This window comes from Mustela putorius, unplaced genomic scaffold (assembly GCF_011764305.1).
Source record: "Mustela putorius furo isolate JIRA1106 unplaced genomic scaffold, ASM1176430v1.1 tig00000242_pilon_pilon_pilon, whole genome shotgun sequence".
NCBI classification, from domain to species: Eukaryota; Metazoa; Chordata; class Mammalia; order Carnivora; family Mustelidae; genus Mustela; species Mustela putorius.
Window position 1 is genome coordinate 16,487,035 of NW_025421325.1, and position 25,308 is coordinate 16,512,342.

The 25,308-nt window shown below is 36.6% G+C and overlaps 1 protein-coding gene across 3 annotated transcripts in view; it reads left to right on the forward strand.

Annotated features, from left to right (window-relative positions):
- The window catches only part of ELP3 (elongator acetyltransferase complex subunit 3), a 101,458-nt gene that overhangs the window by 11,993 nt on the left and 64,157 nt on the right, over positions 1–25,308 (forward strand). For all 3 annotated transcript variants that reach the window (XM_004775132.3, XM_045078372.1, XM_045078371.1), the window contains 4 exons: positions 7,217–7,287; positions 8,111–8,174; positions 9,561–9,629; positions 12,469–12,623. In XM_004775132.3, coding sequence (XP_004775189.1) covers positions 7,217–7,287; positions 8,111–8,174; positions 9,561–9,629; positions 12,469–12,623 — 359 coding nt within the window. The remainder of the gene's footprint in view (positions 1–7,216; positions 7,288–8,110; positions 8,175–9,560; positions 9,630–12,468; positions 12,624–25,308) is intronic.

Here is a 25,308-nt window from a genome sequence, read left to right on the forward strand (position 1 = left end):
AACAATTGTAAATATTTATGCACCCAACATGGGAGCATCCAGATACATTAAACAGTTGATGACAAACATAAATGACAAACCATAGTAATGCAATAATAACAATAATAACACAGGGCTTTTCCAGCCCCCTTAAATTGATGGGCATATCATCCAACCAGAAACAAGGAAATAGTAGCTTTCAATGACACATTGGACTAGATGGGTTTAACAGATATATTCAGAACATTCTATCCTAAGATAGCAGAATACACATTTTCCAGAAAAGATCACATATTAGGCCACCAAAAAGCCTCAGCAAATTCAAGAATATCATACCATGCATCTTTCCTGACCCTAACACTATGAACCTAGAAGTCAACCACAAGAAAAGATCTGGAAAGGCTACAAATACATGGAGGCTAAATAACATGCTACTGAACAATGAATGGATTAATCAGGAAATAAAAAATTTAAAAGTACATGGAGATAAATAAAAATGAAGACACAATATTCCAAAACCTTGGGATGCACCAAAAGCAGTTCTAACGGGGAAGTAACAATACAGACCTACCTCAGGAAGCAAGAAAAATCTCAAATTAACAACCTACTCTTACACCCAGAGGAGCTAGAAAAAGAACAAATGAAACCTAAAAGTAGCAGAAGGAAGGAAATAATAAAGATTAGAGCAGAAATAAATGATACAGAAACTAAGCAAATAATAGAACAGATCAATGAAACCAGGAGCTGGTTCTTTGAAAAAAATCAATAAAATTGATAAGCCTCTAACCAGACTTATCAAGAAGAAAACAAGAGAAAGGACTCAAAATCACAAATCAGGAGAAATAACCAACATCATAGAAATACAAGAAAATATTATGAAAAACTATATGCCAACAGATTAGACAGTGTACAAGAAATAAATTCCTAGAAACATGTAAACTACCAAAACTGAAACAGGAAGAAATGAAAAATCTCAAGAGACTGATCACCAACGAAGAAATTGAATCAGTTAAGAAAAAAACTCTCAACAAACAAAAGCCCCGGACTGGATGGTTTCACAGGCAAATTCTACCCAATTTTTTTTTTTTAAAGATTTAATTTATTATTTGACAGAGAGAGACACAGTGCGATAGGGAACACAAGCAGGGAGGGTGGGAGAGGGAGAAGCAGGCTTCCAGCTGAGCAGGGAGCCTGATCCAGGGCTCGGCTTGACTCCAGGATCCTGGGATCAGTACCTGAGCCGAAGGCAGACGCTTAACCGACTGAGCCACCCAAGTGCTCTCTCTCTATTGCACCTTTATACACCAATAATGAAACATCAGAGAGCAAAATTAAGGGGTGCCTAGGTGGCTGTCAGTTAAGCATCTGACTCTTGATTATAGCTCAGGTCATGATCGCAGGGTCATGAGATCAAGCCCCATGTCAGGCTCCATGCTCGGCATGGAATCTGCTTGAGATTTTTTTTCTCCCTCTGTCCCTACCATACCCTCCCCCAGTCCCTGTTCTTTCTCTCTCTCTCAAAGAAATAAAATCTAAGGAAAATAAAATTAAGAAACCAGTCCCATCTACAATGACACCAAAAATAGTAAGATACCTAAGAATAAACCTAACCAAAGGGGTGAAAGACCTGAACTCTGGCAACTGCAAAACACTAAAGCAAGAAATTAAAGAGGACACAAAGAAATGTAAAGACATCCCATGCTCATTGATTAGAAGAACAAATATTGTTAAAATCTCCATCCTATCCAAAATCTACACATTTAATTCAATCCCTATCAAAATGCCAATAGCATTTTTCTTAGGACTGGAACAAGCAATCCTAAAATTCATATGGAATCACTAAGACTCCAAATAGCCAAAACAACCTTGGTTGGGGAGTGGGGAGCAAAGCTGGAGGGATCACCATTCCAGACTTAAAGTTCTATTACAAAGCTGTAGTAATCGAAACAGCATGATACTGTCACAAAAATAGACACAAAGATCAGTGAAACATAATGGAAAGCCCAGAAATAAACGTCCAGCTGTATGGTCAATTAATGTTTGACAAAGCAGGAAAGAATATCCACCGGGGAAAAGACCGTCTCTTCAACAAACCAGGTATTGGAAAACTGGGCGGCAACAGGCAGCCAAAAGAAAACTGGACCACTTTTTTCCACCATACACAAAAATAAATTCAAAATGGATTAAAGACCTAAATGTGAGACTTGAAACCATAAAAATCCCAGAAGAAAACACAGGCTATAACTTCTTTGACATCAGCCATAGCAACTTCTTTCTAGATATATCTTCTATTATGGGGATATTGTGGCTACATCAAAATAAAAAGTTTCTGCACATCAAAGGAAACAAGAAGCTACTGAGTGGGAGAAGATATTTGCAAACAACATATCTGATATAAAGAACTGATACAACTCAATGTCCACCCAATTAAAATGGAATAAAAATGGGCAGAAAATGGATAAAAAATGGGCAGAAAACATAAGCAGACATTTCTTCAAGGAAGATATCTAGATGGCCGAAAGACATGAAAAGGTGCTCATAATGACTTACCATCAGAGATAGGCAAATTAAAACCACAATGATTTATCTCCTCACATTTGTCAGAATGGCTAAAAGCGGCAGCACAAGTTATAGCAGGTGTTGACAAGGATGTGGAGAAAAAGGAACCCTCTTGTACTGCTGGTGGGAATGCAAACTGGTGTAGCCACTGGAAAATAGTATGGAGGTTCCTCAAAAATTTAAAAGTAGAACGACGCTACAAACCAGTAATCACACTACCAGGTATTTACCCAAAGAATACAAAAACGGTAACTCAGAGGGGAACATGCACCCCTATATTTATTGTGGAATTATTTATAATAGCCAAATTATGGAAGCAATAGCCAAATTATGGATAATATTGATGAATTATCCATCAATTCATGGATGGATAAAGGAGTTGTGAGATATATAGATACAGACATATGATGGAATATTATTCAGTCATTAAAAAGAAGGAAATCTTGCCATTTGCAATGACATAGATATATGGAGTTAGAGGTAGGCTAAGTGAAATGAGGCAGTCAGAAGAAGACAAATACTATATGATTCTTCTCGTGTGGAATTTGAGAAACAAAATAAATGAGCAAAGGGAAAAAAAGAAAGAGAAATTAGGAAACTGCCATGAAGTATATAGTACAAACTGAGGGTTACCAGAGGAGAGGGGTTTAGTGGGATGGGTTAAATAGGTAATCAGATTAAGGAATGCATTTGTTGTGATGAGCACCAGGTGATATATGGAATTGTTGAATCACTGTGCTGTACACCTGAAACGTGTAATACAATGCTGAATGTTAACTAACTGGAATCAAAATAAAAACTTTCAAAAAATTAAAAATACAGGGGCGCCTGGGTGGCTCAGTGGGTGAAAGCCTCTGCCTTCGGCTCGGGTCATGGTCTCAAGGTCCTGGGATAGAGCCCCATGTTGGGCTTTCTGCTCAGCGGGGAGCCTGCTTCCCTTCCTCTCTCTCTGCCTGCTTCTCTGCCAATTGTGATCTCTGTCAAATAAATAAAAATCTTTAAAAAAAAAAAAAAGAAAAATTAAAAATACAAAAATACCAGAAGTACATACACAGGTGATTGTTATTCCCTATCTGCTATGCATCCTGATCTTCATGCCTTTTTTTTTTTTTTTTTTAAAGATTTTGATTATGTATTCATGAGAGACAGAGAGAAACAGAGGCATTAGGAAAAGCAGGCTCCCTGTTGAAGGACTCAATTCCAGGACCTTGGGATCAATCTGAGCCAAAGGCAGACGTTTATAATCCACCGAGTCAGCCAGGCACCCCATCTTCGTGCTTTTATTCCTGATGTTACCCTGCTTTGTTGTTATGTGTGTGTGTGTGTTTTTTTTTCCTGTTTTTAACAGAGCAGTTTTAGGTTTACCTAAAAATTTAGCAGAAAGTATGCAGGGTTCCCCTATACTTCCTTTCCTTCCTGCCCAGGTTGCCCTTGGCATTGGTTTGCACATTTGTTAAAATTGATGAACCAATATTGCTACATTATTATTAAGTGAAGCTTATAGTTTATATTGGGGTCACTCACAGTAGTGTGTATTGTGGGGTTTTTTTGTGTGTGTGTTTTTTTAAAGATTTTATTTATTTATTTGACAGACAGAGATTACAAGTAGGCAGAGAGGCAGGCAAAGAGAGAGGGGGAAGCAGGCTCCCCGCGGAGCAGAGAGCCTGATGCAGGGCTCAATCCCAGAACCCTGGGATCATGACCTGAGCCGAAGGCAGAGGCTTTAACCCACTGAGCCACCCAGGCGCCCCTGTATTGTGGGTTTTACCAATGCATAATGTCATGTGTCCACCATTTCAAGATCATGAGGATTAGTTTCCCTTCCCTAAAACTCCTCTATTCATCCTTTCTTTTGCTCCAAACTTCTGGCAAACTGATCTATTTACTGTCTCTGTAGTTTTACCTTTTTCAGAAAGATGTAGTTGGAATCAAACAGTAGGTAGCCTTTTCAGATTGGCTTCTTTCACTTAGCAATATGCGTTTAAGGTTCGCCACGTCTTTTTAGTGGCTTGGTGCAGCTCATTTGTTTTTAGAACTGAATAATATTCCATTGTCTGAATGTACCACAGTTTATCCCTTCACCTATTGAAGGGCATCTGGGTTGCTTCCAGTTTTTGGCAATTATGAACAGGACTGCTATAAACATTGTTTGAAGGGTTTTGTGTACATCTAAGTTTTCAACTCATTTGGGTGAATACCTAGGAGCATGGTTGCTGGATTATATCATAATCCATAAAACTAAACCTTTGTGAAATTGCCAAACTGTCATCCAAGTGGCTGTGCCATTTTGTATTCTCACCAAAAGTGAGAATTCCTGTTGCTCCGCATGCTTGCTAGCATTTGGTATTGTCCATGTTCTGGGTTTTGGCCATTCGGATAGGTGGGTGGTAGTATTTCGTTTCAGTTTGCTATTCTAACAGGTAATATCTCATGGTTTTAATGTGCATTTCCCTGATAATTATTGATATTGAACATCTTTTCATGTGTCTGCTGGTCATCTGTATGTCTTTGGGAAAATGTTCAAGTCCTCTGCTCATTATTTAATCATATGTAGTTTTGCTATTGAGCTGAGTTTGTAGTGTATTTTGGATATTAAACCCTTATTGAATATATGATTTACAAATGATTTCTCCCAGTCAGTAGGTTGCTTTTTCCTTTTGTTGATGGTTTACTTGGCTATGCAGAACCTTTGTAGTTTGATGTAGTACCACTTACTTATTTTTGCTTTTGGAGTCAGTTCCAAAACTTCAGCACCCAGACCAATGTCAGGGAACTTCCGCCTGTGTTTTTTTCCTAGGAGTTTTTATGGTTTCGGGTCTTAGCATTCAAGTCTTTAATCTATCTTGAGTTAATTTTTTGCGTATTATATAAGATAGTGGTCTAGTTTTGTCGTTTTGCATGTGGGTGTACTGTTTTCCCAGCACCATTTATTGAGAAGACTGTCCTTTCCCCACTTGTATATTCTTGGTTCCTTTGTTGTAAATTAACTGATCATATATGAGGGGTTTATTTCTGGACTTTCTGTTCTGTTGATCTATTTGTCTGTTTTTATGCCAGTATCATATTGTGTAGTACAATTTGAAATCAGGGAGCATGATACCTTCGTCTTTATTCTTCTTTCCAATATTGTCCACTTTGAGCAAGTTAGCATCTCCTAGGCTTCTCCTCTGTAAAGTTAATCTTTTCCATTTTGTAATTAAGAAGCTTTGTGCAGGGGGCACCTAGGTGGCTCAGTGGGTTAAAGCCTCTGCCTTCGGCTCAGGTCATGATCCCAGGATCTTGGGATCGAGCCCCGCCTCGGGCTCTCTGCTCAGCGGGAAGCCTGCTTCCCCATCTCTCTCTGCCTGCCTCTCTGTCTACTTGTGATCTCTCTCTCTCTCTCTCTGTCAAATAAATAAAATCTTTAAAAAAAAGGAAAAGAAAAAAAAAGCTTTGTGCGGTGAAGTACTTTGAATTCCTTATCACATTTTCAGTTTACTCATTCATTTATTTGTATGAATGGTTTAATGATTTCCAGTTTGATGGTTATAATCTGTTACTATCATTATTTATTTTGACTACAGATGATTCCTGATTTGACCAGTGAGAGCCTTTAGGCTGGTTTCTGTGTCTTTCTAAAATGTCCCCATCATTTTTCGAGCAGTTTCTAGCTTTCTGTTCTAATAAAATGTTCCAGGTTCATTTTGTCCTTTCTTTGCTCCATGTCTGGAATCAGCTGTTTCTCCACAGACCGCTGGTTTTTTTTTCAGTGGAGAAAGGTATTTAGAAACCAAGATCTGAGTGCTAATACACTCGTTGATATTAGGGTGTTGCTGCTCCTAGCCCATGTCCGTGAGCCAAGCTAGGAAATATGTATGTATACATACATATGTATGTGGATACACATATACTAACACATTTAACGTTTATATTTATTTGTATATGAGTATACTTATTGAAAACTGTGAGTTCACAGCAATACCTTCTATCACATCCAAGTTCTCTCCCTTTTCATATTTATAACTTCCTTCTCCAATACTAAGAAACCTGGCTTGCATTCACCTTAGTCTATACCCTTATTTGGCCAATTCCCCACGTATGTAACCATACTTCTATCTCTGTCATCACCTCCTTTCTGAGGCACATACTGTCCTCAGATCAGGAAGGCTCTGACAGACCCCTCTGAGAATATTTTGCACACTCTGAAGTATAGCTCCTAGCTTAATACTGTGCTCTAAATATTGAGGTCCAATATTTCCATGAGGAGGTTGAGTTACAAAGATTAGGCTTAGATACAATTTTGTATCTTTAATGCACAAAGTAATTTTTTCTTGTAGGCTATTTTAGTAAAATAAAGAGAGTGAGAGAATGGAATCACTTTGACTTTGAAAAGTATTAATTCCTTATTTTTCACTTAATTTATAGGTAAAATATAATCCAAGCTAGTATATAAGTGCATTTGTGTATTTTAGAGATTTAAAACACTCAAAAGAGGTCACCCTTACACCTACTGCTCAGCTTAAGAAATACAGCATTACAGATACACTGAAGCCCCTTTTGAGCCATTTTCTTTTTTTGTATCTTTCCTTATGTACCATTTCCTGATTGCATTCATTTCCCTCCTTCTGTGAGACAATCACTCTCCAGGATTTTATATTCATTATTCCATGATAACTTTTTTATTAATTTTTTTTTGTAGATTGCTGTTGTGGCTGTGATGTGCAAACCCCACAGATGCCCACACATCAGTTTTACAGGAAATATATGTGTGTAAGTGTGGATGCTTTTCATAAGTTGTGTGCATGTGTACTTTAAATGAATTAGTTAACCCCCTAGAATCTTAATCAGTGTATGCTGGTTAATATTTAAAACTTTGGTTCAATAGATTCATAAGTTAGTTCTTTGAAACAAACAGCCATTGATAGGATGTTTCACTGCTTTAAAAATGAAACATATAAAGATTTTAATCTGTTGCAGTAAACAAAAAAATACTTAAGTTATAGAACTCAAGAGTGACCGTCTGTCAACTTCATAAATGAAACATGGAAATATGAGCTGCCTAAATTCTAAATGTCAGAAATTTAAAATGACTTTGGATCAGAAAAGTATCATTACAAAGTTATAATAAACTATAAATATATAAACTATATATAAACTATAAATAACCTTTAAACATTTAATTTTAGATAATTGGAAAAATAGGCAGAAGAATATGCATGATTCTAGGTAGGAAGATTAAATGAGAGAAAGGTTTTCCTAAGTGTAGTTACCGAGAGCACTGTATCATTCCAAACCTAGGAAAACTTAAATCCTCTTACTTGTCCCTAAAAGCTTAAACCTCTAAAATAGCAGTGACTGCAACATTCTGAAAACGACTACAATAATGTAGACATATAATGTTCCTTATATGTTTCCTGTGTTTACTTGTTCATAGAAAATAAATTAGTTGTAGATACTGCAAAGATAGACCCTTCTATTAGGATTGGAAAATGAAGCTTGTTTGCTCTCGGGATTTTATGGAGACTGCAGATACTTGATCTAGACTGTTGGACTGAGTTTTGTATCTGACATCCTTCTTTGGTTGTATTGGCAGATACTGCCCTGGTGGACCAGATTCAGATTTTGAATATTCAACCCAGTCTTATACTGGATATGAGGTAAAGTGATGTGAAGTCATCCTGAGGAAGTGTAACATTGTACTTTGACCTATAGTGTGCTTGTAGAAGTACTGGCTTTCTTAAATTTTTTAATTTTATATTTTTCTCCTGAAGATAGAAGTTGTTCATTCATCAAATATTTGCTGACTATCTACATATACTGCTCTGGTCACTAGAAAAATACTTATATAAGCATTTGTTATATATGTCAACTATTCCAAGTGCTTTACAACTTTAAACCATATAGCAGCATCTTAAAGGTAGATACTGTTATTATCCTGGTTTTATGAATAAGGAAATAGGCTTAGAAGTCCTAAACATCAGGCCCAGAGACACACTGCTAAGTGTGACAGAGCCAGGTTTTGAATTCTTTGTTCCTTACCACCACATTATACTGCCTCTACAGCAGTGAAAAATGGACAAGGTCCGTGATCTTACAGAATTTACGTTCTAATGGAGATAGAGAAGAAAGAAGAAAATATCAGGTACTAGTAAATGCTAAGCCAAGAAGTAAAATAGAGTTAGATTTGTAGAAGCTGAGTAGGTACTTTAGCCTTGGTGGCTGGCAAGTGACTGTCTAGGAGATGATATTTGGACTGAATTCCTGAATGACATGAAGGAGCCATGCAGGAATATCAGGAGAGAACGTTCCCAGCGGGGAGGATATCTAGAACAAGGAGCTGTAGCAGGAATGACAGTGGGGTATACCAGGTATACCAGGACTTATGGGTAAGGGGAAGAATGAGATTGGAAAGACAGATGACAGAGGGAGTTTGTAAGCTGCTCGGAGAGTTTGGATTTTATTACAGGTGTCATGAGAAGCCATTATGGTTGAAGGCAGAGGGATGGTCTGTTCCAGTGTAGGGTTTTAAAAAGATCATTTGATGCTGTGTGGGTAAGGATTAGAGTAAGGACAGGGTGCAAGCAGGAGAACAGCAAGCAGGCTTTTGAAGCAGTGAGCCTCTGCAGAAGAGGTCAGCAGCCAGCAAACCACTGGACGTTTTCTTATATATGGGATTTCACTTTATACTTGTTTTCCATTGTTCAAATTGTTAAAAATACAAAAGGAATTATTCAGTAAAAAAGCTCCCTCTCATTTCTGTCCCCTAGCCACCCCTTTCTGCTCTAGCAGAAAGTGACCCTGGAGGTTTCATAAGTGTTTACACAAAGATAAATATGATTCAAGGAGATGCCCTGCTGGTCAGATACTTAAGACAGTTGGGTAGGAGCTAGCCAGATGCTATTCAGAACATTAGTTTGATCCCTAACAAGACTGAAAAAGGAAGGAGCACAAAAGAAGTTTATTTTTAATACAGTCCTTTTGAAACTACTTATTATTTTTATTGAATGTGGGCCCAGCAGGAGATTTTTCTCTTTTTTTCTTAGCCAACCTCCATGCGAGCTATCCGCGCTAGATATGACCCTTATCTACAGACAAGACACCGAATAGAACAGGTAAGTTTTTAAAAAGCATTTTTAAATTCAGTTTTTGTACACTGAAGGTATTATTGTTTGATTTGAGTTGAACCTGAAATAACTAAAAGAGTGTCTTTCCCCTTGTAAGTTTAAATATCCATCTGAAGGAGGGAGACTCGTTTGCAATACCCAGCAAGGTCAGAAACGCTACTTCCTTTCGTGACTCTATTATTGCTTTAAGGTTTTATATTCTCTAAGTTTCTTTCAAATTGTACACACTCATTTACCAGACGAAATTTACAGATGTAGATATGTGGAAGTCCTTAGATAGTAGGTGGATGGATTGAATATTTGCTTCCATATGCCACATAAAAAGTACCATGCCTGGTTGGCCAGGGTGGGAATAGAGAATTGACTGCAAAAGGGTATGAGGAACTTCTGAGAGTTGTGAAATTGACTGTGGTGGTAATTACACAACCCTAAACAAGTTCTCTAAACACGTAACCAAACTCATCTGGTTGTACACTTAAAAAATAATTGATTTTATTTTATGAAAATTATACTTCAATATAACCAATTAAAAACAAGTCCTATGTCAACAGCCTTGCTCTGTTTGGGAAATCCAAATGTTAATATAGTTTTTCTCTTTTATAATTCTATTTTGAACTTATCCAACTTAAAAAAGTGTGACCATTAATTTTTACAGTGATATCTGATAGGGCAACTACGAAACCTCCAATGGAAAGTAATACATTCATGTCCTTAAGTCATTTCTGTGTTTGTTTAACTAGTATTAGTGAATGCCAGCCAGTTCAGATTTTTCACTTCACTGTCACCCAAGCACATGTTCATCACGATTGTCAGCTGTAGGAAAGGACCCCTGCCTGGGTAGAACCTACATAGTTTAGAAAAGCATCTTCTAAGCTGACCGTTGCTTCAGTTTCTTTTTTAACTGTGGCATTTAATTCATTTAAAATGTTTCAATAGCATATGAAATTTTTATGTTTACTGGAAAGGGAATGGGTTTTAAAAGATTTGGAAACTACTGTAGAACATAAACAATGAATTTTGGAACACTGGAAAAAAATAAAATTAAAAAAAAAAGGAAAAGAAACTACTGTAAGCAATGATTCTTTTCTTAACTGTAAATGCACTTGAATCACCTGAGTATCTTTTCCAAAACATATGCCAGCATTTCACCTTTAGAGTTCAATTTATACGTTTACGGTTCTGGCAAGATATTTTGAAAAAGCTACCAGAATGATTTTGTTGTGTATTCCCAGATAGAAAGCTTGCTTTATGTGTGTGTGTGTGTGTGTATACACACTTACATACACATTTTATCAAATACATATTTGTGTGTGCATGTGTATGTATATATGAATATTAACATACATAAAGATATACATATGCATAAATTGTTATCTGCCATTCTGAGAAACAAACATTTTAAAAGGTGCCTTTTTGTCCATATTAAGTGTAGACATCCTTTACACAGTGCATTAATTTGAGTTCATAATTTGGTAGTCCCCTTGACCCAGTTTTTCTCAAGCCTAAAATATGGCAAGAAATTTTTTTTAATTGAAGTGTAGTTGGCACACAATATTACATTAGTTTCAGGCATCCAGCCTAGTGGTTCAACATGTCTATTTGTTATGCTCACCCTATAGTGCTGTTACAATATCATTGACTATATTTTCTATGCTGTACTTTTTATCCCCGTGACTCATTCATTCTGTAACTGGAAGCCGGTTATCTCCTACTGCCTTTCAGCCATTTTTTCCATCCCTTCACCACTTACTCTCTGGCAACTGTTAGTGTGTTCTCTGCATTTATGGCTCTTTCTGCTTTTTGTTTATCCGTTTTTGTTTTTCAGATTTCACATATAAATGAAATCATATGGCATTTGTTTTTCCTCTATCTGACTTAGCACAATACCCTCTAGTTCCCTCCATGTTTTTGTAAATGACAAGAGCTCATTCTTTTTTATGGCTGATTTATATTCCATTGTATATATATATACCACATCTTCATCCCTTTGTCTATCAGTGGACACTTGGATTGCTTTCATCTTGGCTATTGTAAAAATGCTGTAGTAAATAGAGGAGTGCATATATCTTTCCGAATTTGTGTTTTTGTTTTTCTTTGGGTACCTACCTAGTAGTGGGATTGCTCATACTGATTTTCTATTTTTAATTTTTTGAGGAACCTAAGAAATTTAAATACCCGTTTTTTAAAATTTAGAATCTTGGCTTGTTATGGCTGACAAAATGAAAAATCTGTTTTATTCTCTCCCCTAGAGAGAGATACTATTTCATATTTTATCAGACTTTTATTTTCCTTTTTTCCTCCAGAGAGCAGTGCTACCTGTGCTCCTAATCTTCACAACTGATTTAAAACTTCTAAGTTTTGATTTAAAATTGCCTTCTTAATTTTTCTTTGTAATGTAGTGTTCTTTTTCTTCCATTGGCATCAAGTCTTGATTATGTTGCATATAGTCATCTTTTTTGTCCCCAAAGCTTACCGCAAGTTCTGAAATAAATATTTATTATATTGCATATTGTATTGTATTATTATATTTGCCTTTCCTGCTTTCTAGTTTATATTCTCCATGTTTTTAAATTCCCACATATGTATTGATGTTATGCTTCTTTCTGATTCTTTATAATTCTCCCTTTCCCTCCATGAGCTAGAATTTTTTTTCCTTTCAGACTCTGGAGTCTATTTTTTTAATCCACAGAATTTGCTAAATATGTTCAATTGCTTTTCATTTTTAAACTATACTGATGAAAATGCTCCAAAATAAAATTAGAAATTCGCAGTGCCTCCTTAGGGTAGTTGACTATGTCTAATGCTGATGAATTTATATGTATTTCAGTTAAAACAACTTGGTCACAGTGTGGATAAAGTGGAGTTTATTGTGATGGGTGGAACATTTATGGCCCTTCCAGAAGAATACAGAGATTATTTTATTCGAAATTTACATGATGCCTTATCAGGACATACCTCCAACAATATTTACGAGGCAGTCAAGTAAGAAATCCTTATTTTACCATATTCTTCAGAATGGTTATCAGCTTATCCTCCTAGCCGCAGCCTTTGAGAATTCCTTCTGCTCTACATCTATGTTCCTAGTTCTTTTTTGGTGGGGCAGGGGGGCGGGGGCGGTGGTAGATTTTGTTCATTTTATTTGCATATTTTTGATGGGTTATAATTAAAATACATTTTTCTAGTTTATTGAGATATAATTGATGTACAGCATTGTAAAATTTATGGTGTACAGAATAAAGACTTACATATATTGTGAGATGGCCACCACAGTCAGCTTAATTAGCATCCATCACCTTACGCATTCCTAGTTCTCATAGTTATGTCTGTTTGTGGTAAAGGACTGTTTTCATTGAAAAAATTATTTTTTTAAATAAGTGCATATGGTTCACTGACATTAGTATCCTCTGAGAAAGAACGATTCATAAAATCACTGAAGGTTTTTCAACCATAGGCTGGTCTAAACCACTAAACTAAAACTAAACTAGTTGAGTCTTTAAACCACTCAAAAAGAGCACTGAGGGTACACTTTATGTAAAACATCTGGCTGCCATGAAATCAATGAAACAAGTGATTATTATTTAATAATTTATTATTAACTACTAAATAATTTCTATTCATGAATGAGATGACTTATTCATTGTAGTTGATAAAGCAAAAGAGAATTACACATTCTTTTGATATCTCATATCTCAGTTTTTAAGCAGGAAGAAGAAGTTTTATATATAGTTATTTAAAAAGTAGGTTTGAAAGTAGGTTTTGTTTTCAGAAGTTTCAGGAAAACCTAGTTAATTACTGTATGCTATTCCCTCTTATTTACTCAGTGTTTATGGAGGGCCCACTAGGTGTTGTGTGCTGTGTTCAGCACTAGGAATAAGGATGTTGTCCTCACTCTTGAGGTGCTTATTTCTACTAGTTCAACAAATAAACAGGAATACTATAGTAGAAATAGACTACTATGATAAAGAACAAGATTATTCTCTGGACAACATGGTAGTATTTAAGCTGAGACCCAATGTATAAGGAATAATTAGGCCAAGAGCAGAAAAAACAAGACAAAAATCACTGAAATGGGGAAGATCTTGGGGTCTTCTAGGAACAGAGAGGAGGCCACTGTGACTAGACTCCAGTAAACAAAGGAGAGAATAATTATGAGGTGAGCTTGCAAAGTTAAATACGTATGGGCCAGAAAATATAATGCTTTTGAGGAGCCAAAATTTTATTTGAAATGCAGTAGAAAGTAGATGGTTTTAAGCAGGAGAGTGACACATTCAGGTTGATGAGGTCATTCTGTCTGTTGTCTGGGTAATGGGTTGGAGGATTACAAGAGTAAAAGTGAGAAGCCAGATAGAAGACTATTATGTCCATCATAGCTCACTTGAGGGTGGTGGCAGTGATGATGGAGAAGAGAGGATGGATTAGAACTCTGTTTTATTGCTGCAAATGACAGGACTTTGGGTTGGGTTGGGGGTAAGAAAGAGGAAAGAATCAAGCACGATACCCAACTTTTGGTTATAGGAAATGGTTAATGGGTGGGGCCATATGCTGAGATGAAAAAGACAGAAGAGCAGGTATATAGGAGAAAACCAATAATTTTACTTTGGATATGTTAAATTTGAAATATCTAAGGCACATTCAAGTGGAGATTTGGGTAGATTGTACAAGAGACATCTGGGCTGGCAGTGCAAAATTGGGGGTTATCAACCTATACATGGCCTTTGTAGCCATGCAGACAGATAAGATCACCTAATATGATAAAGTTATCAGTCTCTGAGGTATATATACTATGTGAAAAAGCAATTTTTAGAGCCAGTTCTTACAGTATGGATCCCGTCAGTTTTGTGTACCTGCACATAAATGTAAATGCAGGGACATATGTGTAAATGCTTAGAAAATGTAAATGCATGGAAGAGATAGTAGAGTGATGATGGTTATTACGGGCATTAGAGCTGAGGAGGAAGAGACATGGCAGATGGGGATAAAGGAGGACATTCATGTTTGTATATCATGTGCTGGGCATTGTGGTAAGTATTCATTTTTTTAAAACTTACAGTAAACCTTTGAATTAAGTATTTATTTGTTTTTAAAGATTTTATTTACCTATTTGAGAGAGAGAGAGCACGAGAGAGCACAAGCAGGGGGTGGGGCAGAGGGAGTGAGAGAAGCAGGCTCCCTGCTCAGGGAGCCAGATGCCAGGACCCATGGATCATGACGTGAGTTAAAGGCAGGCACTTAACCAACTGAGCCACCCAGGCATCCTGAGTTAAGTATGTAAACTACCCCTGTTTTACAGATAAGGAAACTAAGGTACAGAGATTAAGCAACTTGTCAAAATTACACAGGTAGTTGGTGGCCAAGTGAGGCTGTGAAACCAGTCAGCTTTGCTTTCAGAGCCTGAGCTTTGCTCTAATGCAAGAAACTGTGCTAGATACAAAAAATGTATGAAAGTTTGTGTGTCTATGTGTATATGAGCACACATGTGTGTACATCATTAGAACTTCAAAATATTGGAAGAAATAGGATCTCTGGAGTTTTTTTTAATACTCCTCTTCCTGTGTTCAGGCTTTTTTCTGGCTTCTCTTTTATATTGTGGAGGGAGGGTCACATAGGTAAGGACAAAGTTGTTCAAATAGTGCCCCTCTTAGAGAATTTTTTGTAGAGTCGTAAGTGCAGCCAAAGTTCGAATGAACCTAAGGTATTATAAATAAAATGGTTCTTGGCACATAGTAGCCATAAATATATGTGTGAATACATTTTGAATGAATGATCAGTCTGTAGGTGAAATACTGACAGCTAACAACAGGTAGGGCAACCTCTTAGATTAGGGACACTTTTTGTCTTCTTTCTACTTTCCCTGTCCCCTTAGCTATCAAGGGTATCTTGAGACATCTGTATAGAGTTCAGCAACTGGGAGAGTGTGTGAGGAACCTACTTTGTTTGATTGGTTCTAGAGAATGTGATGGGTTAATTCTATGTCCATGAATCTAGACTTTTAATAACAGCTGGCTAGTGTGATCTCTTCCTCCTGTAGGACCTTTAGTAGGAAGATGAGATGATGACCATATTTTTACTGCTTATTTGAAATCTTGATCATTCATGAATATAAGTCATGCTTAGTAAAACACTGAAATCTTTGAAACTTTAGAGGAATAATGTAGTCCAACCCATTCTTCTTAATGCTGAAAATCAGGTGATAGCTTAAAATAAAATGTAATTTAAGAGGAAACAACATTAATTTGTTCAAAGCCCCATGACATTGAAATGGCAACTGTACTTCAGAATTACTAAAATTCATTTAAATCTGAGAATTCTGTAACAGGATAATCTGTCAAGACCATTGAATTTTTCTACCCACACTTAGATATTACACACTCTTTTCTCAGTGCAGCCCTTCTCGTGTTGAAGACCTTATTTGCTAAGTATAACGGAGTAGACCGTCTTGGACTTGCCCCACCCTCCCAACCTTCATAAAAGTTTGTCACAAAACTTTTCGCAGTGTATAGTTGGAGTCCCCTGGGCCATATAAGCTAAGTTGACTGAAGATCTGTATAATTAATTTTTAGGATGCAGCTAGTTTGACATTTTTATCAGTTGAAACTTTAAAATTTTGCTTTATTCTTAGTATGAAGTTTTAGCTTTATTTTTGCAGAAATATTCTAGTGCCTTTTATAAGTTGTCTGTGAAAATAGAGTTTATATTAAAACTCTCCAGTTTCAGAGCATGATAGGTTTGTAGAAAAAGCCCTTTGGAGAAGGAAGCCTCTTTCTATAATGGACTAGGCCAAGCCAGCGTTGTTTTATTTCTGTTCTTGAATTTGCCTCAAGAGGGCAACAAACACTTTACTTCCAGATGAAAATTTATATATGATTTGAGTCTTCATTGCAACAAATCTCATGAACAGCTCTTGGGAAGTAATAAAAGTACAATCTGGGAGCCATAAAACCATCCATGAATGTTACACCGAATCATGGCAACCTACATTTGACATGTTTTGTTCTTTCTCTTGGTCTCTATACTTTTATGAGATAATCTGGAAAAAGCTGATTTGTGGTATCTTATTTTGTTTGAGGTAAATTTTTTGCTACTACTACATTTTTGCTACCATACTTAAAGATGGCATTTAGTTTTTCAGAAAATGTTATATAGTTTAAAGAAATAGCAGTCTGGATTGTGCTATAGAACTAGAGACCTAGAAGACGATTCTCAAATGTTAACATTTTGTGAAATAAAGAGCAGCCCAGAGATGATGTGTTTTGAACATAATGTGTTTTCTTCAAAAATTTTTGGATGAGCTCTTTACCTCTCTGTTTTCTATGTTCTCTTGCACTAAGGGTATTTGTGAAGACTGGCTGGGTTACCCAGTGTGGCTGAACTTTCCCAGACGTTAAGTAATGAGCTTCATGTTTATTTTAATGTTCGTTGCTGTTAGTTTATTATTGCTGAGTACAAATATGCAATACTGATTTTAGTTAGCACAGCAGAGGTTTTAATTTAAAAGCTTAATTTCAAATTAAGTTAAAAATTACATCGTGACAGATGAGTCCGTAATAATGTTTAAGGTTAAAAGTCTTCATTCAAATTGCAGTTACCTCATGTTACCCTCCTTTGTTATTCAGTGTCTAACCTGATCAAAGTTTAAGCCATGTTTAAGCCTGATCAAAATTTTGCTTTTACTTAAAAGATCAAAAGTTAAGGTAAGGAAAAGCCCCCCCAGAGTGAACCTGGTTTCTATTTACAGCAAGTTAGTAGCAAAAAGTATGATCTATCCTTGCAAATAGAAAAATTGGAAAACTGAGTAAAAGAGTTCAAGGACAAAGCAGGTGTGGTTTCTGTCAAGGTGCATTAAATCAAGCAAAGTGATAATCACTCATTTCTATCAGCTAGACTAAAACTCCAGTTGTCTCCAGAGAGCAACAACTTCTGGTGACTGTTGTCCTCTAAAAATCATAGCTTGGAGATGAAAAGGACTGGCAGTAGGATCTGAGTCACCCATTCACTGGAATGCAAATATTGCCAAATAACTCAGAATAACCTTTTAAAATAGTTTTATTCCTTTTTAATCAGTCCTGCCCAGTAGCAGTTTTACATTCAATCTTTAATGCTTTTTGGCTGTTTTTAAAAGATGCAATTTCAAAGGGTGGTTACCCATCAAGAAGTGGGTGAGTCATACCTTCTCCCAGTGGAATTTTTAATTCATTTCCGTTTCTTCCTCTTTTTGCCCCTCATCAATGACTTTAAATCCTCCAGCTGTGTCCTTATGTGTCTTGGAAAAGCTGGTGTGCTAGATAATGCTGGGTACCAGGCCTACAAGACAGTTTCGTAGATTTGCAGAAGTTAGGAAGAAAGCAAAAGCAACCTCAGAGGGCTTGAAAGTGATTATTTTCTTCCTTGCTGCCCTGGGCTTTATTTTCTGGCACACTTCAGACTTCATGCATTTCTGGTCTTTGGCTTTAATATATTCCTCACCCCTCACTTTATATACTGACCTCTTTTGCTTCCTCCCTTGATCAACCAGATTTTCATGGATGGTGACCAGGATCCTTAACTTTGGCAGTCCAACCTAAAATATGATCTCAGTCATATTAGCTGCTGTATTTCTTCCAACATACAGAATTTTTCAGTGAGCACTACATGCTTTTCACCTGGATTCTGCAGTACTTCCTTTATCACATACTTATCCAACTATCCCTTTTTCTACCCATCCATGGATCCCTCTTTTATTTTTAATGTATTTCAAAATGTTGCAGGCTTCAGTACATTTCTTTCCATATATAGTCCACTGTGTTTTCTTTTGAAGTACATTTACATACAATGAAGTGCAAAGATCTTAAGTGTATCATTTGATGAGTTCTAATAAACATATATACCTGTGCATCAAAACGCTGTCATGATATAGAACATAACCGTCATCCCAAAAATCTTCCTCATGCCCCTTCCCAGTAAATTCTCAACTGTATCTCCCAAAGGCAACCATTATTCCCCTTTTTCCCCCTTCCATACAGCCATATACTGTTTTGTATAAGGTTTCTTCATTGAGCTTAATATTTGGAGATTCATCAGTGTTGTTGGGTATTTCAGTGGTTGCGCTGAGCAGTATTCCATTGTATGCATGACCACAGCTTATCCATTCTATCAGTGGACACCTGGGCTATTTCCAGTTTGCAGTTATTGTGATAAAACTTCAGTGAACATACTCATACAAGTCTTAGTGTGAATACTGCATTTATTTTTGTTGGGTAAGCCAGAAGTAGAATTGCTACATCTATGTTTAATTTTTTAAGAAACTGCCAGACATTTTTCCAAAGTAGTTGTATCATTTGTACTCTGACCTGTGATGTATGAGTATTTGGTTTTTCCACATCCTCACCAACATGGTGGTGTCAGTCTTTTTAATTTTAGCCATTCTAGTAGGTGTGTAATGGTTTCTCATTGTGGCTTTAATTTGCATTTTCCTGATGACTAATGATGATGAGCACTTTATCATGTGCTTATGCTTTCTGTGTATACTCCTTCGTGAAGTGTTTGTTAAAATGTTTTGCCTATTTTTTATTGGACTGTTATAAATCCTGGATACCAGTCCTTTGCTAGATCTGTATTTTACAAATACGAAAACCCAGTCTGTGGCTTGAGTATTATTATATTAAGATTAACTTTAAGCTGAAGTTTTTATTTTGATGAAGTCTAATTTAGCAGTTTTTTGCTTTAATAGTTACTGCTTTTGTATTGTCTCTATTAAACCTGGGCTTACTCCCAAGACAAGAAGATACTCTCCTGTGTTTTCTTCTAGTTCTCGTTTTAGGTTTTTATATTTAGCTTGCCTGTTCAGGCTTGTGATCCATCTTGAATTAATTTTTATATGTAGTGTGAAGTAAGTCAAAGTTTCTTTTTTCCCTTATAGGTAGGCATCTAATTGTTTCAACATTACTTCTTTAAAAATGTCCCCATTTTTTTGTTTCAACATTACTTTTTTAAAAACTTCCCCATTTTTCCCATAAAAACTCTCCCATTTAGATTATATTGGTGGCTTTGTCAAAAATTGATGGACTATAAATGTGGAACTGGGCTCTGTTCTGTCCCATTGATCCATTTTTTAGTTCTTATGCCAGTAACATACTGTCTGATCATGGTAGCTTCATAGTATATCTTGAAGACAAGTAGTTTGAGTCATCTTTGTCATTGTTTTTCAGGATTGTCTTGCATATTCTAGATCCTTTGCATTTTTACTTAAAGTTTAGAATCAGCTTATCAATTTCTACTAAAAAGTGTGTTGGGATTGGGATCGTGTTAAAACTATAAAACAATTTGGAGAAAATTGACAATGATATTGAGTCTTCTGATCAATGAACATAGTCTATCTCTTCATTTACTTAGATCTTTTTTAATTCCTTGTAGAAGTCTCCAGTGTAGAGCTCTTATTAGCCTTTTGTTAAATTTACTCCAAAATATTTTTGTGTCTGTTCATGCTACAGAAATTGAACTTCTTACCCCTGGGGATAAAAATATATTATATGTTTATAAAAAATAAAAAAGAAAATTAAAAAAAAAGAAATTGAACTTCTTAAAAATTTCATTTTCAGATTTTTTACAGATAGTATATAGATATATCATTGGTTTTTGTATATTAACCTAGTATCATATTACCTTAATAAATTCACTACTTAGTTCTAAAAGCTCTTTTTGTAAATTTGCTAAGATTTTTTTCATAAGCAATCACTTAATTTGCAAATGCAGTAGGCTTTAATTTTCTTTTTGGATTTGCATCCTTTATCGTGCTTTGTTGTAATGGCAAGGACATTAAGACAGTGTTAAATATAAGTGGACTTTGTTTTCTTATCTTATCTTGAGGGGTTTTTTGTAGGCACTTTTATTAGATTGAAGAAGTTTGCTGAGAGGTTTTATCATTAATTCATTTGTCTAATGACTTCTCTATATCTGTTCAGATGATCACATATTTCTCCTACTTTATTTTTATCAGATTACTTTTTTTTTGTTTTGTTTTTACCTACTTTTACCTACTTTTTTTTTTTAATTTTTTATAAACATATATTTTTATCCCCAGGGGTACAGGTCTGTGAATCACCAGGTTTACACACTTCACAGCACTCACCAAAGCACATACCCTCCCCAATGTCCATAATCCCACCCCTTTCTCCCAAACCCCCTCCCCCCAGCAACCCTCAGTTTGTTTTGTGAGATTAAGAGTCACTTATGTTTTGTCTCCCTCCCAATCCCATCTTGTTTCATTGATTCTTCTCCTACCCACTTAAGCCCCCATGTTGCATCACCACTTCCTCATATCAGGGAGATCATATGATAGTTGTCTTTCTCTGCTTGACTTATTTCACTAAGCATGATACGCTCTAGTTCCATCCATGTTGTCGCAAATGGCAAGATTTCATTTCTTTTGATGGCTGCATAGTATTCCATTGTGTATATATACCACATCTTCTTGATCCATTCATCTGTTGATGGACATCTAGGTTCTTTCCATAGTTTGGCTATTGTGGACATTGCTGCTATAAACATTCGGGTGCACGTGCCCCTTTGGATCACTACGTTTGTATCTTTAGGGTAAATACCCAATAGTGCAATTGCTGGGTCATAGGGCAGTTCTATTTTCAACATTTTGAGGAACCTCCATGCTGTTTTCCAGAATGGCTGCACCAGCTTGCATTCCCACCAACAGTGTAGGAGGGTTCCCCTTTCTCTGCATCCTCGCCAGCATCTGTCATTTCCTGACTTGTTTATTTTAGCCATTCTAACTGGTGTGAGGTGATATCTCATTGTGGTTTTGATTTGTATTTCCCTGATGCCAAGTGATATGGAGCACTTTTTCATGTGTCTGTTGGCCATCTGGATGTCTTCTTTGCAGAAATGTCTGTTCATGTCCTCTGCCCATTTCTTGATTGGATTATTTGTTCTTTGGGTGTTGAGTTTGCTAAGTTCTTTATAGATTCTGGACACTAGTCCTTTATCTGATATGTCGTTTACAAATCTCTTCTCCCATTCTGTCAGTTGTCTTTTGATTTTGTTAACTGTTTCCTTTGCTGTGCAAAAGCTTTTGATCTTGATGAAATCCCAATAGTTCATTTTTGCCCTTGCTTCCCTTGCCTTTGGTGTTGTTCCTAGGAAGATGTTGCTGCAGCTGAGGTCGAAGAGGTTGCTGCCTGTGTTCTCCTCAAGGATTTTGATGGATTCCTTTCGCACATTGAGGTCCTTCATCCATTTTGAGTCTATTTTTGTGTGTGGTGTAAGGAAATGGTCCAATTTCATTTTTCTGCATGTGGCTGTCCAATTTTCCCAGCACCATTTATTGAAGAGGCTGCCTTTTTTCCATTGGACATTCTTTCCTGCTTTGTCGAAGATTAGTTGACTGTAGAGTTGAGGGTCTATTTCTGGGCTCTCTATTCTGTTCCATTGATCTATGTGTCTGTTTTTGTGTCAGTACCATGCTGTCTTGATGATGACACCTTTGTAATAGAGCTTGAAGTCCGGAATTGTGATGCCACCAACGTTGGCTTTCTTTTTCAATATCCCTTTGGCTATTCGAGGTCTTTTCTGGTTCCATATAAATTTTAGAATTATTTGTTCCATTTCTTTGAAAAAGATGGATGGTACTTTGATAGGAATTGCATTAAATGTGTAGATTGCTTTAGGTAGCATAGACATTTTCACAATATTTATTCTTCCAATCCAGGAGCATGGAACATTTTTCCATTTCTTTGTGTCTTCCTCAATTTCTTTCATGAGTACTGTATAGTTTTCTGAGTATAGATTCTGTGCCTCTTTGGTTAGGTTTATTCCTAGGTATCTTGTGGTTTTGGGTGCAATTGTAAATGGGATGGACTCCTTAATTTCTCTTTCTTCTGTCTTGCTGTTGGTGTAGAGAAATGCAACTGATTTCTGTGCATTGATTTTATATCCTGACACTTTACTGAATTCCTGTATAAGTTCTACAGTTTTGGAGTGGAGTCTTTTGGGTTTTCCACATATAGTATAATATCATCTGCAAAGAGTGATAATTTGACTTCTTCTTTGCCGATTTGGATGCCTTTAATTTCCTTTTGTTGTCTGATTGCTGAGGCTAGGACCTCTAGTACGATGTTGAATAGCAGTGGTGATAATGGACATCCCTGCCGTGTTCCTGACCTTAGCGGAAAAGCTTTCAGTTTTTCTCCATTGAGAATGATATTTGCGGTGGGTTTTTCATAGATGGCTTTGATGATATTGAGGTATGTGCCCTCTATCCCTACACTTTGAAGAGTTTTGATCAGGAAGGGATGCTGTACTTTGTCAAATGCTTTTTCAGCATCTATTGAGAGTATCATATGGTTCTTGTTCTTTCTTTTATTGATGTGTTGTATCACATTGACTGATTTGTGGATGTTGAACCAACCTTGCAGCCCTGGAATAAATCCCACTTGGTCGTGGTGAATAATCCTTTTAATGTACTGTTGAATCCTATTGGCTAGTATTTTGTTGAGTATTTTCGCATCTGTGTTCATCAAGGATATTGGTCTATAGCTCTCTTTTTTGTTGGGGTCCTTGTCTGGTTTGGGGATCAAGGTGATGCTGGCCTCATAAAATGAGTTTGGAAGTTTTCCTTCCATTTCTATTTTTTGGAACAGTTTCAGGAGAATAGGAATTAGTTCTTCTTTAAATGTTTGGTAGAATTCCCCCGGGAAGCCGTCTGGCCCTGGGCTTTTGTTTGTTTGGAGATTTTTAATGACTGTTTCAATCTCCTTACTGGTTATGGGTCTGTTCAGGCTTTCTATTTCTTCCTGGTTCAGTTGTGGTAGTTTATATGTTTCTAGGAATGCATCCATTTCTTCCAGATTGTCAAATTTGTTGGCGTAGAGATGCTCATAGTATGTTCTTATAATAGTTTGTATTTCTTTGGTGTTAGTTGTGATCTCTCCTCTTTCATTCATGATTTTATTTATTTGGGTCCTTTCTCTTTTCTTTTTGATAAGTCTGGCCAGGGGTTTATCAATTTTATTAATTCTTTCAAAGAACCAGCTCCTAGTTTCGTTGATTTGCTCTATTGTCTTTTTGGTTTCTATTTCATTGATTTCTGCTCTGATCTTTATGATTTCTCTTCTCCTGCTGGGCTTAGGGTTTCTTTCTTGTTCTTTCTCCAGCTCCTTTAGGTGTAGGGTTAGGTTGTGTACCTGAGACCTTTCTTATGTCTTGAGAAAGGCTTGTACCGCTATGTATTTTCCTCTCAGGACTGCCTTTGTTGTGTCCCACAGATTTTGAACCGTTGTATTTTCATTATCATTTGTTTCCATGATTTTTTTCAATTCTTCTTTAATTTCCCGGTTGACCCATTCATTCTTTAGAAGGATGCTGTTTAGTCTCCATGTATTTGGGTTCTTTTCAAACTTCCTTTTGTGGTTGAGTTCTAGCTGTAGAGCATTGTGGTCTGAAAATATGCAGGGAATGATCCCAATCTTTTGATACCGATTGAGTCCTGATTTAGAACCGAGGATGTGATCTATTCTGGAGAATGTTCCATGTGCACTAGAGAAGAATGTGTATTCTGTTGCTTTGGGATGAAATGTTCTGAATATATCTGTGATGTCCATCTGGTCCAGTGTGTCGTTTAAGGCCTTTATTTCCTTGCTGATCTTTTGCTTGGATGATCTGTCCATTTCAGTCAGGGGAGTGTTAAAGTCCCGTACTATTATTGTATTATTGTTGATGTGTTTCTTTGATTTTGTTATTAATTGGTTTATATAGTTGGCTGCTCCCACGTTGGGGGAATAGATATTTAAAATTGTTAAATCTTCTTGGTGGACAGACCCTTTGAGTATGATATAGTGTCCTTCCTCATCTCTTATTATAGTTTTTGGCTTAAAATCTAATTGATCTGATATAAGGATTGCCACTCCTGCTTTCTTCTGATGTCCATTAGCATGGTAAATTCTTTTCCACCCCCTCACTTTAAATCTGGAGGTGTCTTCGGGCTTAAAATGAGTTTCTTGGAGGCAACATATAGATGGGTTTTGTTTTTTTATCCATTCTGATGCCCTGTGTCTTTTGACAGGGACATTTAGCCCATTAACATTCAGGGTAACTATTGAGAGATATGAATTTAGTGCCATTGTATTGCCTGTAAGGTGACTGTTACTGTATATGGTCTCTGTTCCTTTTTGATCTACCACTTGTAGGCTCTCTCTTTGCTTAGAGGACCCCTTTCAATATTTCCTGTAGAGCTGGTTTGGTGTTGGCAAATTCTTTCAGTTTTTGTTTGTCCTGGAAGCTTTTAATCTCTCCTTCTATTTTCAATGATAGCCTAGCTGGATATAGTATTCTTGGCTGCATGTTTTTCTCGTTTAGTGCTCTGAAAATATCATGCCAGCTCCTTCGGGCCTGCCAGGTCTCTGTGGATAAGTCAGCTGCCAATCTAATATTTTTACCATTGTATGTTACAGACTTCTTTTCCCGGGCTGCTTTCAGGATTTTCTCTTTGTCACTGAGACTTGTAAATTTTACTATTAGGTGACGGGGTGTGGGCCTATTCTTATTGATTTTGAGGGGCGTTCTCTCAACCTCCTGAATTTTGATGCTCATTCCCTTTGCCATATTGGGGAAATTCTCCCCAATAATTCTCTCCAGTATACCTTCTGCTCCCCTCTCTCTTTCTTCTTCTTCTGGAATTCCAATT